General features: G+C 38.9%; 1 protein-coding gene across 2 annotated transcripts; it reads left to right on the plus strand.

Moving 5' to 3' along the window:
• The first annotated feature begins 735 nt into the window (after positions 1–735).
• REXO2 (RNA exonuclease 2) lies at positions 736–11,418 on the plus strand. 2 transcript variants are annotated; one of them, XM_024570729.3, is made up of 7 exons: positions 736–967; positions 1,932–2,015; positions 4,804–4,881; positions 5,469–5,580; positions 7,081–7,189; positions 8,589–8,642; positions 10,978–11,418. In XM_024570729.3, the coding sequence occupies exons 1-7, from the start codon at positions 821–823 to the stop codon at positions 11,105–11,107; spliced, it is 714 nt and encodes a 237-aa protein (XP_024426497.2). In that variant the 5' UTR covers positions 736–820; the 3' UTR covers positions 11,108–11,418. The 2 variants fall into 2 exon arrangements, with proteins under 2 accessions (XP_024426497.2, XP_045059976.2); XM_045204041.2 differs by lacking the exon at positions 8,589–8,642 and having other exon boundaries at positions 777–967.
• The last annotated feature ends 4,191 nt before the right edge of the window (positions 11,419–15,609 follow it).

A 15,609-nucleotide genomic window follows, 5' to 3' on the forward strand; every position in this document is an offset into this window, starting at 1 on the left:
AGCTGAAACCAATGCTTGTGACAAAGTTGCACTCTGCACAAGAATTTGCTACCGAGTAACCAATATTTAAGAGACTTGAAACGTCCTGTTGGTGGCCATCTTTACTTGCGGGAATGATGAATTAAAAGAGTTTCATCAAAACCAAAGCAGGTTACGGAGCGGGCCGAGCTATTTTTAGTTCATTTTAATTTATATTACCGCCTGGATTCATTATACAAGGACTGGCTTTAACTTTGAGAACTTCTGAGGGAGGAGTGTCAGTCATTACCACTGACACCCAGCAGCTGATCTGAAACAGACAACGTCCTTACGTAGGAAATTAGGAATAATACTTTGCCAATTAAAGAAAGGGACTTTAGTGCTAATACGCACTGGAGGGGCAGGTAAGTAAAAAGGTGGTGGAAGAGAGGGGGGAAGCAAACTATATATTGGAAAAAAAAAAAAAGCCAAAGATAGATAACCAGGTATTTTCGACCAAAGTAAGAAAGTTCTTTAACAACTACGAGGTTTACAACTAATCCAAACTCAGGGAACGACTCTTGACAGGAATAAACTTAGTTCTGAAAAACAAGCGCGTCCAATAACATCCGAAAACACGTGGCGGGGGTGGAGCAATCAGTCTCTATAACAGGCGAGACTTTAAGTCCCATCATCCCATTTGGCAGTTAAACTGGGTTGTTTAGGGCGAACCGGCGCACTGGATGCTGGGACTTGTAGTTTTTGTTCCTGCGCCTCCCAGTGGGTTTGCGACGTTTAGCGGCTATCGCGCCTGCGCCAGCGCCGGCTGAGAGGTTGGGGCAGAGGCTGCTCGTGCCGGGTGATGCTAGGCGTCTCCCGAGGCTGCAAGCTGTTGGGAGGTGTGGGTGGGAGTCGCGGGCGGTTCGGGGCGAGGGGTGTCTGCGAAGGTGGCGCAGCCATGGCGGCGGGGGAGAGCATGGCCCAGAGGATGGTTTGGGTGGATCTGGAGGTGAGTGAGGTCGGGGGTGGGGGGTGGGGGGTTGGCGATCAGGGGAGGCGAGTGAGTTTTCGCGCGTGGGACCGAGTAACTAAGTCCGGGAGGGGCGGCTGGTGTCCGGGTCTCGGATGTGGCAGGTGAGTGCCTCCAGGGTGTGGGCGGCGCGGGGAGAGTCTGGGGGCAGATGTCCTGCGGGTCTGGGTACTGTGCTGAACTCTTAAGAGTTTCTTTTCAAAAGGGAGGAGTCATCCATATGGCTGCGTTCCCCCGACTCCGCCCTAGACTAGGAACTCTAGCGCTTTGGCCCCTTTGAGCCTAGGGTCAGAGGGGTGGGGCGGGTGGGGACAACAACTTTGTTAGACCCCCTACCCCGGGATACAGGACCTTAGGTTGTGGGAGCTAGACCGGACTCCGGAAATGACTCAGCCTTATCCGTCAGGTCACAAACCAGGAAACTGAGGCCCAGAAAGAGGATTCAGCTCACTCAAGGCAATGCTGTTAGTAAGGATCTGAATTGGGATTAGCTCCCAGTTGTGTTCCCTTTAGGTTTCCCATACTCATGCCAAGGGCTCCCCCTTTCTTGAAGCCTCAGTTTTCTCACAATGAAGTGAAGGGTCTAACGGTACTTTCTACATTGGCTTGTGATGAAGGTCAAGTGGTGTAATCAATGTGAAAACTTTGTAAACTCTGAAGAGATGTAGCGACGTTAGTTATCTAACTCTGTCAAAACTGAATGCTGTCAGCACTTGATTTTGCTTATACTGCATCTGTCCTAGGGTAGGACCAGGGTGGTAAATGTTTATTGAGTAAGTGACTAAGGTTTAGTGCCTCGAGGGCTTGCCCAAGGAGCATTATTGTGTCTTCTGTCTTGGCTGTGGGATATGAATGTAACCTGCTTGAGGGAATTCCTCTTACATAAACTTGAGTAAAATAGGCTAAAAAGATGTATGTGTTTTATATTTATTTTTTATTACAGATGACAGGATTGGATATTGAGAAGGACCAGATTATTGAGATGGCCTGTCTGATAACCGATTCTGATCTCAACATTTTGGCTGAAGTATGCGATGCCCTATAATATACCCATACTGTTTAGAGCGTCTTGGAAATCTAAAGATTACTTTTCCCTATCTCTTTATTTAAAAAATAAGATTAAGATACAAAGTGTTGTGCTAGGTCATGCATAGTAGGGTTGGTACTACAACCGAAGTAATTCATTTCAGACTAGCTATTTTTCTGTAAGTGATGCAAAAAATTACAGAAACATAAATGCTCTCATTTACTGAGCACTTATTGCGTGCCAGGCACAGCTCTAAGAGCATTAATGTACTTACTGTTAATCCAGCGATGACTGTAAGGTAGTTACTGTTTGTTATACTGATTTTATAGAGGAGGACATACTGGCCCAGAGATGTTGGGTGATTTGCCCATGGCCACTTGACTAGTTGTTGCAGGAGCCAGGAGTCTAACCCAGGCAGTCTGAGTAAAGTGCCCCTAACCAGTAAGACAACCAGCTGTATAGTCCCATCAGGATTGGTGACTCATGCCAAAGTTGACATCTTTCTATCATAACCTTGACTTTAACTTGACTCCATTTATATGGGTTTTGCCTTTTTAACTAGAACATGTGATTCTTCTAGATCTGTATTAAGATTTTAGAAAATGTGTTGATGCAGAATCATAAAATATTCTCTTGTTGATATTGGGCATGATTAAAGTTTTAACATGTTACTTTTAACTGAGACATTAAACATAACAAATAAAACCCACCTCATGGAACATTTAATAAGTATGTGACAGCATCTGATTGGTAGAGGGTGAAATCCCTGGCCTTGAATAACTGTTTCATATTGTCAGCAGTATCCGGAGGTCCAGAGGCAGTGGGAAGCTAGAGTAGGAACACAGTAGGTATGTTTGTGGGAAAGACAGCCCTGTTGAAATAAGTTCCCAGAGGGTAGGACTGATGTGTTACTGGCACTGGATGAATTTCATACATCTGTAGTTAAGATGTACTCTCCTGGGTAGGGAAAAGGGAAAAGGCATTTACAGATGAATTACTTCTTTCGTGGAGTACCAGGCATATGTCCTGGAGTGCTTCCTGGTATATCAGCTGGAGGAACAGTTAGACTTCATATCTGTCATTGTAGCAACTAGCTTTTACAAAATTTTAAGGAAATAAATTTATTTATATAAACAAAGCCATGAGTTTAGGTTTGTTTGTTTTATCCTGTCACTTGGCATTTAGTAGAGGTGAATAGTGAAGAGAAGTGTTTGTATTTTACCAGCCCTACTTACCCTTGGCTGAAGAAGAGTTTTTTCCTTTAGACTGTTGATATAATGGTGAAATAGCGACAGTTTAATGGACCAGTTAGTTGATATGTGCCCTGGAGGAAATTTGGGTCTGTATTCACCAGCTGCAGATGAGTGCGACGTTTGTAAAGAGACTCAGTCAGATGAGGATAAGGATGTTAAAAAAATGCTTAGAGGTGGTTGGCACTTACGGGTCAGTTCTGTAGAAAAAAAAAAGTCTGAGGGAAAGTGTTTTATGCTGGTAGAAGAACAAACATCCTATTCTGAAGACTTTTCTGTGGGTGGCTTACTGGGATCTAGAATAAGTTATGTAGCCTTAGATTGACAGTAGTTAACTTTTTCCATCATCGTTTGCTAGAACTGTCTTTTACAATATGAGGCCTTGGCTTTTTAAAAAACATGTGATCAGAGCAAATTTTTTGCTTCTTTACGGAGATTGCCATTGCTAGTTTTCTTGTTTGGTTTAAACTCCTTGTTAGTTGTGGGATGTTAGGCATATTTTAGTCAAATTTTAGCCATTCCTTTCAGTGATTGCAAACAATTTTTACCACCTTAATAGTAATAATGCCTTTGACTTATAATATTTTTCTTCTAGAGAGTTCAAAGAACTCTGTATTTGTAATTTCTTTTATCTTAACATCCCTTTGGGTGGAGGGGGGAAGTTTATTATCTCCATTGTACAGAAGGAGAAACTTAAGGCCAAGGTGACTTGCTTCAATGCCACAAATTGGGCTTCTGTTACTGCTGGGACTCTATTCAAGATACTCACAGTTGAATGTTCTATTAAATGGATCTGAGAATTTGAAGGCCACTTTTGTCATTTGTCACCAATTACCTTTTAAAATTTTTAGTATGAAAATATGGTTAAAATTAACCAGTATAACTTTATCCAAAAAATATATGCAGTAAGCTATTGGTTTCTCACCCTGTCCTTCTGCCCCATAATACTCACAAAGTTTATGTGTTTTCTTGGTATTTTGTATGCATATGTAAATGTATGTATTTTTTTTAAACAAATGTAAGTGAAATCATATGTGTGTATATCATGTTCTACAATTTGCTTTTTTTACTAGGCAGTGAACTCAGAATCAGGGGTTGGGAAGCTTTTCTAAAAAAGACCAAATATTAAATATTTTAGGATTAGAGTGCTGTATTACTCTCTGTTACATGTTTGTTTTACAACTGTTTACGAATGTAAAAATCATTCTTAGCTTGCTGGCGACAAAGTAGAAAAGGCCACAGGCTGGGCTATAGTTTCTTAGCCCTTGATAGATGCCTATTTCTTCTCTTAATGAGCATTTCAGTTTTCAATTGTATGTGGGTGTAATAAAAATGTTTGTGTGTGTTCATTTATTCTTTTTTTGCCATTATAAACAGTGCTAGAATAAATGAGGACCACTTTCAGAGTTAAAAAAGTGCCCTCATCTCTTCGTTTCACTGGTATATATATTTAATCCTTAAAGCAGCTTAAACTTTACCTCAGAAACCAAGGTTATCCCTGTTGCTTCTGGATGACTAATGGCTTTTCCCATCCACAGGGTCCTAACCTGATTATAAAACAGCCAGATGAGTTACTGGACAGCATGTCAGATTGGTGTAAGGAGCACCATGGGAAGGTAACATTACCAAGTAGCAGGATTCCTGCCCTGAGGATCAGTAAGAGCATCTGAATCCTATGCCGTTGTTGGATGGTATTTTAAAAACGGTTAGAGGACGACTGCTTGGCTAGCCTGGGAAAGTGATTCTTTGTTTACTTTTCATCTTTGGGACCTCTCAAGACCGTCTTCCCTTGATGTCTTCTTTTTTCCTCTCCTACATTCAGTCTATTGAGACCACATTGTGGATTGTCAAGTATTGCTCAAATCAGTCTTTTGGATAAGGTCAGGTAGACATCAACTTTCAGAGAAGAGGGAATGCTGCTCTCCTGGTAATAGTTGGTTCTTCCCAGAGATTATATCCTTTGACTTCCAGTACCACCTTTTTGACTGGAAATACTATTAACAATCAGGAACATAGCTTATTTAACTTGGATTCTTAAGGAAAAAACAATCTGCAAAGATGGTAGTTTCAGTTTGAACTTGGGCTCTATAAATGGTCCATTTATGGTTACATTTTGCTTATTTTAGAAGTAAGGTTTATTTCTGATGCCTTTGAAAATTGACTTCATGTGTTTCTGGTGGGGGCTGGGGATTCTCTCTTGCAGTCTGGTCTAACCAAAGCAGTGAAGGAGAGTACAATGACATTGCAGCAGGCGGAATACGAGTTTCTATCCTTTGTACGACAGCAGACTCCTCCGGGGCTCTGTCCACTTGCAGGTAAAATCCAGTCCTCTGTGTACCTTGTAAATAGGCTTCCATTGTAGTGGCTCAAGAGACTTCAGTTCCAGAAACATCAGCCGAGACCTTCATGTCTTCTGCTTACCCTGATTTGGATTATACATACAACTTACATGTATGATTACATGTCCTTGTATAACTTATACATGAATATTGGGGAAATGCCCTAAACCTGACATGAGATCTGGGGTGCTCACACTAACTCAATAAAAACTTTTCTCATATTTTTATTAGGAAGCATTTTCAAATGTACAGAAAAGTTGGATTTAGTAATTGTTAACCTTGTGCCATGTTTGTTTTTATATATTGATGTAGTAGCTAACATTTTTATTAGACATTTAAAATTAAAGTATAGGAAATGGAGAAGCCAAATAATTTATATGAATGACCCAAGAACATGAACTAAGGCGGGAGGGATTGCTGGAGGGAATGGGGGTACCAGGCGGAGGGGGGCAAGGGGTGAAAAACTGGGACAACTATAATAGCATATAAATCAATAAAGTATATTTTTAAAAAAATAAATAAAATTAAAGTGCAGGCACCATGATACTTTATTCCTAATTACGTCAACAAGCATTTCCTGAGAGTAAGGATATTTTTTTTATGGTACCACAATATCATTATCACATTTAAGATAATTAAAAATAATTTGGTGACGTCAGCTGATATCTGATCTACATCCAAAATATCTCCTTGTTTTTGAACCAGGATTTAATCAAGGCACACGCATTTCATTTGATTATTATCTCTTTATTCTCTTAATCTAAAATGTCCACCTTTGTTTTTTATTCTACGTGACATTGTCCTTTTGAAGACTTCAAGCCAGTTCTTCTAAGCTTTTGAAAGCACTGCCTTGTCAGGGAAGTTAATGTTCTGTGGAGATGTGTTTGTATTTGTATATGTAAATTGATGTAGTAACTAACATTTTCCTTAAACATTCCTGAAAAGTTTTGACATTAAGTACTAGAGCATAGAATGAATACATTTTTCTCTTCACCAATGTAGCTGGTGTCTATCTTACAGTTCTCATTTAAAATTTGGTGTTTTTAATATAAATTATTGTATGTAAACATGAATATGGATATAATTTGTTAAAATTGGAAGGATAATAAAGGTTTACCAACTTACGTGATTCCTTAAAAGTTAAATTTTTAATGTTAGCAGTGAGTGTTTTGTGACATTGGGAGGAAATTTGCACATCTAATTGATATAAAAAAGTAACAGATTTGTGCATTATTTTAACTATGTGTAATGATAGATTTATCCTTTCGTCCAGAGAGAGACCATTTACAAATTTATATATGACTAAATACTCAGAATCTGCACATGTAACCGAATCAGGTGCCCTCAAATCTGAGATGCTTTTAAGACTTGTTTGAATTTAAAAAATTATCTCCATTTCAAATACAGTTTATGAATTTTTATATCCTGTTGTATACTACTAGAAACACAGATGCAGTGTACTTCATGTCTTTCTAGGAAATTCAGTTCACGCAGATAAGAAGTTTCTGGACAAATACATGCCCCAGTTCATGAAACATCTTCATTACAGAATAATCGATGTGAGCACTGTTAAGGAACTGTGCAGGTAAGGGCTCTGTTTAGGAACCATTGTCTCATTTAGCATGTTTTAACTGAGATTTGTGTAAAGTTGTTTGAATAGAGCTGTAGAACTGGGAATGCAAAGTGGGCGTATAACTTCCTCATCCCATACTCACTTGGACAGGCCTTAATTTATTCTGGACTGGTGAGAATCGGAAACAATGTCAGAAATCTTCCATATCAGCTTCATTAGTCAGAAAATACATTGAACACTCATTCTATGCCACGTATTGGCCTATGTGCTGGGAACATACAGATGAAAAGCCCTTAAGTAGCTTAAAATTTAATGGGTTGACTGAAGTGTAAAAAAACACACCCTAGAAATACACGGTTGATGACTTCTGTAATAGAAATGTGTTTGAAGAATATTGAAGGCCTAAGGGAAGGAGCAGCTAACTGTTGGAGTGGGGGGAATGGGAACACTTTACATAGTAAATAGTTTTTAAGTTGAGGTTTAAAGAAGAGTGGAAGTTTTCCAGGTATTTACGTGAGGAGAGAGCATTCTGGAGAGTGCGAAGAGGTGTAAAGATAGGAGGGAGCAGGAAGATAAGGACAAAACAAGTTCAAGGAATTACAAATAGTTCATTAATGCCAGAGTGCAAAGCATGGGGTTGGAAAAAGTAGGGAATGAGGCCCATTTAGGAAGGGCCTGTATGCCATGCTAGGAGGTTGAAGTTTCTCTTGTAAGGGGTGGGGTTTCTTTGGAAAGTTTAAATAGAAGAATGAGTGATGTGACTAGATCATACTGATTACATGGTGGCAAGAAAAGAGGTAGGGAGATAGGAAAGGAGACTCTGGCATCATCTTGGAGAGAGAAGAATGAGCTAGGGAAATGGAAATTGGGTAGTAGAGAGGGTATGGGATAAAGTATTTGAGAGAGTCATTTGGCTGGCATTCAATGCTTGAATGGAGGAGTGAGGAAAAGGAAGAGATACAAAGCAATTCTAGTGTTTCCAGGTTGGGCAGTTAGGTTGATGATGGAACTGTTCAAAGATAAAGAGGAAAGAAAGTAAGAGAAAGAGCAGATTGGTAGATTGGGGAAGGGAGGTAGTGAGGAGGATAGGGGTATGATTTTGTATGGTGTAATTAGAAGTATCTGATGGATTTTTAGGTGTCGTGTCCAGCAGTCAGGTGGGTATCCATGACAGAACCTCAGGAGAGAGCTGGGCTGGAGTTAACAGATTTAGGAATCTTACACACTGATGAGCTTGCCCAAAGAGAATATTTAAGAATGAAGAGAGGAGAGGGTGGAAGATAGAGTCCCAAGCAAAGAGCAAACTTAGTAGTCACAGCCCAAGTGCCTTTTTAGTTAATAAGCTGCTTACAAAATTATTTAGTGTACCTGAGACATTTGCCTTTGAGAGTTCCATTTTTGCTGTGTGTAGACGCTGGTATCCAGAAGAATATGAATTTGCACCAAAGAAGGTTGCTTCTCACAGGTAAGTTTGGGTCCTTCCAGTGTTTGGCAATCTGACCTGCCAGATTCCTGACTGCACGAAATGATGTCTCTTTACCACTCTTTTTCCTTGGGGGAAAAATAAAGGACAACTAGCATAAAAATAACTTTCTTTTGCTAAGACTATCAGAAATTTTGGTCAGGATTCTAGCATTAGGGTGTTACGTCTTTATTGCACTTTTAAAAACTTCTAGATAACTTAGTAGGTATGTGAAACTGTCTAATTTTTCTAGTAATGAGCAGTATTAATATTCTTCCCAGCAAGAATATCAACTCTTAGCTGTTTAAAATTAGAATACTTTGTGTACAGTTGTATATACAGTTAACCTAACTTTGACACTTTTTTAGTTTTTCAGATTTTTTTTTTTTTGAAACTTTAGGAACAAGTATACAAGGAATTTAAAGATCTTATGTATTTAGCGTCCTCTTTACTTTTTGATTTTTGTTGTCTTTCATGAGTGACATAAACTTGATGGGGAATTTAGCAGCCAGCTTCTAAGGGCAGCATTTGGTTCATCCATTTACTGCACTACTCCTGTGTGCCAGGAACAGTTTTAGGCAAACACAGAAAGACCAAGTCCCTACTCTAAAGAGTCTGGCATCCTCAGGTTTTTTAAAATTGGACTTGTGTGCCCTGACTGGTGTGGCGCAGTGAGTTGGGCATCTGCGGACTGAAGGGTCGCTGGTTTGATTCCTGAGTGGGGCACATGGTTGGGTTGTGGGCCAGGTCCCTGGTTGCGGGGTGTGTGAGAGGTAACAGATGGATGTTTCTCGTGCATGTTGATGTTTCTCTCCCTCTCTTCCTCCCTTCCCCTCTCTCTCTAAAAAAAAAAGTTAATAGGACTTGCATGGACTATAGCACAGTAATACATGACTAGAATATCTTACCTGAAATAATCAGGGCTTGATGTGTTTGCATTTAGAATTTTCCAGATTTTAGAAATAGAATAGAGTACTTTCAGTGATTATTATGAATACCCCTAGCAAAGTGTGGTGAAGCACCCCGTAATCAAAAACACTGATATTTTGCCCTGTCAGGGTGGCTAAGTTGGTTGGAACATTGTCCCATACACCAAAAGGTTGACAGTTCGATTCCTGGTCAGGCACATACCTAGGTTGCAGGTTCGACCCCTAGTCAAGGTGCATATGGGAGGCAACTGATTGATGTTTCTCTCTCCCCCTTCCTCTCAATAAGTATGTCCTTGGGTGAGGATTCAAAACAAAACAAAACAAAACAAAAATCATTGCCATATCTACAGTGAAATGTGTGGGTATTCACACTGAATGTTATTACGAATGACTATAAATAGGCTCAAATCAAGATTGGTCAGGTTTTACACATTATGGGTTATAAAAGTACTTAAGGTTTTCAGATTTCTTATTTTTTGGATTTCAGTATTGTGAATAAGATGTGTGTATCTTGATTAAGCCGGAGGCTGTATCTTTGATAGTTTCAGCTCTCTACCATGTACCTGGACCTGGGAAGAAAGCAAAATTGTTTCCTTAACCATAGAATAACTGTTGAAAAACTCTTACACTGAAGTTTGTGCAGTTTATTCTCTAGAAGATACCCTTGGCCCATCATTCAGAGCTTACTGACTTACTTGCACACTGTTCTAATAATCTTGGTTACCTGAATTCTCAGACTACTAACAGCCTGTTGGAGGAGGAGGAAGGCTGTTAGATGGAGGCAGGGTGCCACTGGTTGTAGCACAGATCGTGGTGAGAGAGGAGTTAGACCCTCTTTCATGGTTAGGCAGTGTCTGAAAATTGGTGTTTATTGTGATGACCGAGGCATGAGTTACGTTCCAGTATGTCAGTACATTTTGTGCAGGGACGTCATTAAGTATCAGCAGTATTTCACAGGTTGTGTTCCATGAGCTGTTAGTTTTCCCACAGATGTGGTTAAGTTTTAGAAATACTCTGGGTATAGTACAGCCTCCTCTTGGGAATTCACAATACACATTAGTACATTAAATGCTCACAAGGAACTTCAAAAAAGAAATGTTTAATCCAGTTTTTCCTAAACTTATTTGACTCTGGAATTCTTTTTTTTTCTGTGGAACACATCATCAATTTATGGAACTGTTTTGGGAAACTTTAATCTGTCATATAGTAGAAAAATTTTATTTATCAAACATTTTTTAAAAAGCACTTAAATTTTCTTTACTGAAATGTTGTAGTTCTTGATGTCAAATAGTGGCATTTATATTAGTACCTGTTGTTCTTAAGTTATTTATGAAAAGTTATGCTTTGTAAAGTGATTATTGTCTCCTGTTTTGGGGCATTTCAATTCAGTATGGTATGTTTGCTTGTAGGGCACTTGACGACATTAGTGAAAGCATCAAAGAACTTCAGTTTTACCGAAATAACATCTTCAAGAAAAAAACAGATGAAAAGAAGAGGAAAATTATGGAAAATGGGGAAAATGAGAAGACTGTGAGTTGATGATGCCCATTGTGCTGCCACCACTTAGTTCTCTGGAAGTATCTTCTGGTGGTTTTTTTTTGTTTGTTTTTCTTCACACTGATTGCTTGGCAGAGCACCTTCTTTCATTTAATTTGCATCTCCAGATTATTCAAGCAGACTGCACCTGAAATATTATTTGTCTCCTAACATGCTGTTTTCATTTATGACACAGCAGCTCCTTTGTAAGTACCAGGTCATGTCCATCCCTTGGTACAAACCCACGTTTGCTTTTAGACTGACCATCTTTTGTTTTTTAAAAAATAATAAAGCTAGTTCTATTGAAATGCAAACCTTTTTGTACCATCTATTCTTTAGCAGTTTATTTATTGCAAAATGATGGCTTTTTAAAACTATTATGGTTAATGTTTAAATTCTCATAATGCCATCAGGAATGGATTAAGTGTCTTAGATGAAATAGGAAGGGAACTTGTTCTACTTTGCTTTACAAGTCAAGAACAACTTGAGATAGATTCAGAGGAGCAGATTTGGGTCATTGTTAATAGTTATCGAATTAACAGAGGCTTGGAGTAGCTACTCTTCATTACATTCGAGAGATTCAAGTAAGCCAGCCAGCCGGGTGTCTGTAGGCAATAATTAAGGTTTACTGAGTAGATGCCTGCAGGGCCATCACTTTGCTGGGTATGTAGAACTTCAATAGGTGGCTGCAGGTCTGATGGTCAGTAAGTATTTGAGAAAGGATTTCAGTTTGAATATTTTAGTCTACGGCCATACCACCCTGAAAGCGCCCGGTCTCGTCAGTTTGAATATTTTAACTCCTAAATTTATGTACCTTAGAGCACAGTACTAAGATGACTCCTCAGCCAGAGGGTACATGAGAATCGTGTGTCTGTAGAACACATCTCATTCTTGGCACATGCCTCCTTAAGAAATCAGAATTGGGAAAGACCCACAGGTGACCTGCCTTTATCTTAGAGAACCACTGGACTGAAAAACTTCTGTAGTGAACTCAGCTGACACTCCTGACTCCATTATGGCCATTATGTGAACATAGCAGTGTGATCCTAATGGGTAGGAGTTACAGATACAGAAATAATTAGACTGTAGATCACAGTTATCTCATAATTTTATTTAATAAGTTGTTTTACTTCTACAACATCCTCATGAGTGGAGAAAGCCTTTAGTATAACTTTTTCCAAATACGTTCTTTTAAGGCTCAAATTCACAAGTGTAGTATGTGTGAATGGATGAAAACATAAGTCTGCTGACTTTTCTGCCCATTTGAAATGGCATGGGTTTTTAAACTCCTGTTCCAGCTCCAGTGGTTTGGTTTGGAAGACAAGATTGTGTAATAGTTAAGAACAGGGCTCTGAGGCAATGTCTGGGTTCACGTCCGAGCTCACTTTGGCAAGTTCACTGTTCTAAGCTTCAGTTTTCTTACCTATAAAATGAGAATGATTGCATCTAACTCAAAGAATTGTTAGAAGTAAATTAAGTACTACTCACTTAGTAGTATATTTCTGAGCTCAGTGCTTGGTACAGTGAGCACCCTCTTGGGATAGCCGAGGCATAATGATAATGGATTAACTCAGTCTAGGACCCCTGGGGAAGAGTGCTATGATGGATTAGCTGTGCTGGCTGGGGGCGTTACCTTAAGTCAGTGTTCACTTAATGCCTATGACTATATGATGCTGAGGACTGTTTTAAAAACTTCACTAATGGTGTGACCTTGATTGGCTTAGTGCCTTTTACTAAAATTTGGCAAGAGAGTCTTTGTCCTTAGTTGGCTCTCAGGAATGTTACCAATTCTGATGCAAGAAAAGATATGAAAACACTGGGCTTGCGAAAGAGGTTTATAGGAAGCGGATGTTACTCTTACTGCTGTAGGACTTCTCCCACACAGCTGGCCTGTTTATTCATCAGGTCAACTGAGCCCTTCCATTTAGTTTTCTTAAGAATTTTAATTCCTGCTGTTCATTTTACATCTTTTGTTATGTGAGTGGCCAGCTTATTGATTAAATTTTATCATTTGTGTATTCATTATGTAGCATAATCCTCTGTTACCCCTAATGGAGCATGCGTTAATTTTTAGTAAAGTAATTGGCAGCTGGTGTAATAAGCAAATCTGATCTGATACAAATCTGTATGAAGACATGATGGTTCAGTGATTAATTCATTATTAGTCTGCTTGCAAATAAGAAATATAAATTTGTAGTAACTATGATTTCACAGGGGATTCCTGAAGCTATGAAGTAATTTCTTTGAAATGAACTGCAATGCAAGTTGGTTTAAATACAACCCCAGCCTTAAAAATGATCAGTGTGTTTGTTTAGCAGAGCTTGCCATTCCAGTGCTCCTGGGGGCTTTTCATTCAGTGGTTCCTTCTGTCTGTGCTGTAATTATCCTGCAAACTATATTCTTAGGATCATCCCGGTGTGTTTTTCCCTGCATTAACTCATGAGGTGAGTGAGTGAATCTACTGTGAAGAGAGTCTCCAGTCAGTATTCCTCGAGTGCTTACAATTATCTAGCCATTGTACTGAGTTGTGGGCAAGAAAGTCGTCCTTTTCTCAGCAGCTTAGCCATTGGAATGGAATCTGAGACACCTGGCCTTTTTCATTTACCAAACGATACATCCCTTTATTAATAAACCAGCTGACAAATTCATGGCAAAATTGATAGTTTAATTTGGCAGAACTAGTGTTCCTATATGTGTAAGCCTTAAAGTAAAGAATAGCTTGGTTGTTACTAGGATACAACCTCTGTAGCAGATTAATCAGAATAAAAGCTATTATATTACTGTATTCTATATTATTGATGAGACAAAACCTACTGTGCTATCATTGATACTGTGTTTCTATTGTAAAAATTAATTGGTTTTAGTTATTTGAGCAAAGCTTTTTATGTGGCTTTTTTTTTTCTCCTTTGATCTCCCACTTACAGGACCCCTGATGAAACCATAGCCATGCTGGTGATGTAAAGAGAGCTCCTCTCTAATTGCGTATTTTCTATTGAATAGAGAGATTATCTCAGAGGATAGATCTTAAGTCTTCTCAACACACACACACAAACACACAAGGATAACTATTAAGGTGATGGATAAGTTAATTAACTTGATCGTGATATTTTTCAGAATATACACATTCACATAAATTCATTAAGTTGTACACCTTAAATATATTTCTGTATGTTAAAGATATCTCAGTAAAGTTGTTAACATGTGTTTAAAACACTGCTAAAAAGAAGGGATTAGAAGTCTTTTTATTTTTTTCAGTATATTTTATTGATTATGCTATTACAGTTGTCCCATTTTTTTTCTCCCCTTAATTCTCCTTTGCCCTCCATTCCACCTCCCTCCAGCTTTCCCCCCACCTTAGTTCATATCCATAGGTCATACATACAAGCTCTTTGGCTTGTCCATTTCCTATACTATTAACCTACCTCTGTCTTATTTTCTACCTACCATTTATGCTTCTTATACCCTGTACCTTTTTCCCCCATTCTCCTCCTCCCTCTCCCCGCTGATAACCCTCCATATGTTCTCCATTTCTAATTCTATTCCTGTTCTAGTTGTTTGCTTAGTTTTTTTTGTTTGTTTTTTTAGGTTCAGTTGTTGATAGTCATGAGTTTATTATCATTTTACTGTTCATATTTTTGATCTTTTTCTTAGTAAGTCCCTTTAACATTTCATATAATAAGGGCTGGGTGATGATGAACTCCTTTAACTTGAGAAGCACTCAAGTTAAAGTGCATCTGGGAAGCATTTTATCTGCCCTTGCAGTCTAAATGAGAGCTTTGCTGGAAAGAGTACATGGATATAGGTCCTTGCCTTTCATGCCTTCAAATACTTCTTTCCAGTCCCTTCTTGCCTATAAGACTTCTTTTGAGAAATCACTTGATGGTCTTATGGGCACTCTTTGGAGGTAACTAACTCCTTTTTTCTTGCTGTTTTTAAGATTCTCTCCTTATCTTTAATCTTGGGTAATGTAATTATGATGTGCCTTGGTGTGTGCTTCCTTGGGTCCAACTTCTTTGAGACTCTGAGCTTCCTGGACTTCCTGGAAGTCTATTTCCTTTGCCAGATTGGAGAAGTTTCCTTCATTATTTGTTCATATAAGTTTTCAATGTCTTGCTCTTCCTCTTCTTCTGGGCACCCTTATGATTTGGATGTTGGAATGCTTCAAGTTGTTCTGGAGGTTCCTCAGCCTCTCCTCATTTTTTTTAATTCTTGCTTTTTCATTCTGTTCTGGTTGGATGTTTAATTCTTTCTGTTCCAAACCATTGATTTGAGTCCTGGTTTCCTTCCCTTCACTGTTGGTTCCCTGTCTATTTTGCTTTATTTCACTTTGTATAACCTTCATTTCTCCCTTCATTTTGCAACCATACTCAATTATTTCTGTGAGCATCCTGATTACCAGTGTTTTGAACTCTGCATCTGATAGGTTGTCTATCTCCTCTTCATTTAGTTCTTTTTCTGGAGCTTTGATCTGTTCTTTCATTTGGTCCATATTCATTTGTCTTGGT

Source organism: Desmodus rotundus, chromosome 5 (genome assembly GCF_022682495.2).
Source record: "Desmodus rotundus isolate HL8 chromosome 5, HLdesRot8A.1, whole genome shotgun sequence".
NCBI lineage: Eukaryota > Metazoa > Chordata > Mammalia > Chiroptera > Phyllostomidae > Desmodus > Desmodus rotundus.

Bases quoted from the DNA above. Each gene is read 5' to 3' on its own strand.
- REXO2 (XM_024570729.3), top strand. From the start codon at position 821: ATGCTAGGCGTCTCCCGAGGCTGCAAGCTGTTGGGAGGTGTGGGTGGG. The intron at 2,016-4,803 runs GTATGCGATGCC...TCCCATCCACAG, and splicing joins ATCTCAACATTTTGGCTGAA to GGTCCTAACCTGATTATAAA. The intron at 8,643-10,977 runs GTAAGTTTGGGT...GTTTGCTTGTAG, and splicing joins AAGAAGGTTGCTTCTCACAG to GGCACTTGACGACATTAGTG.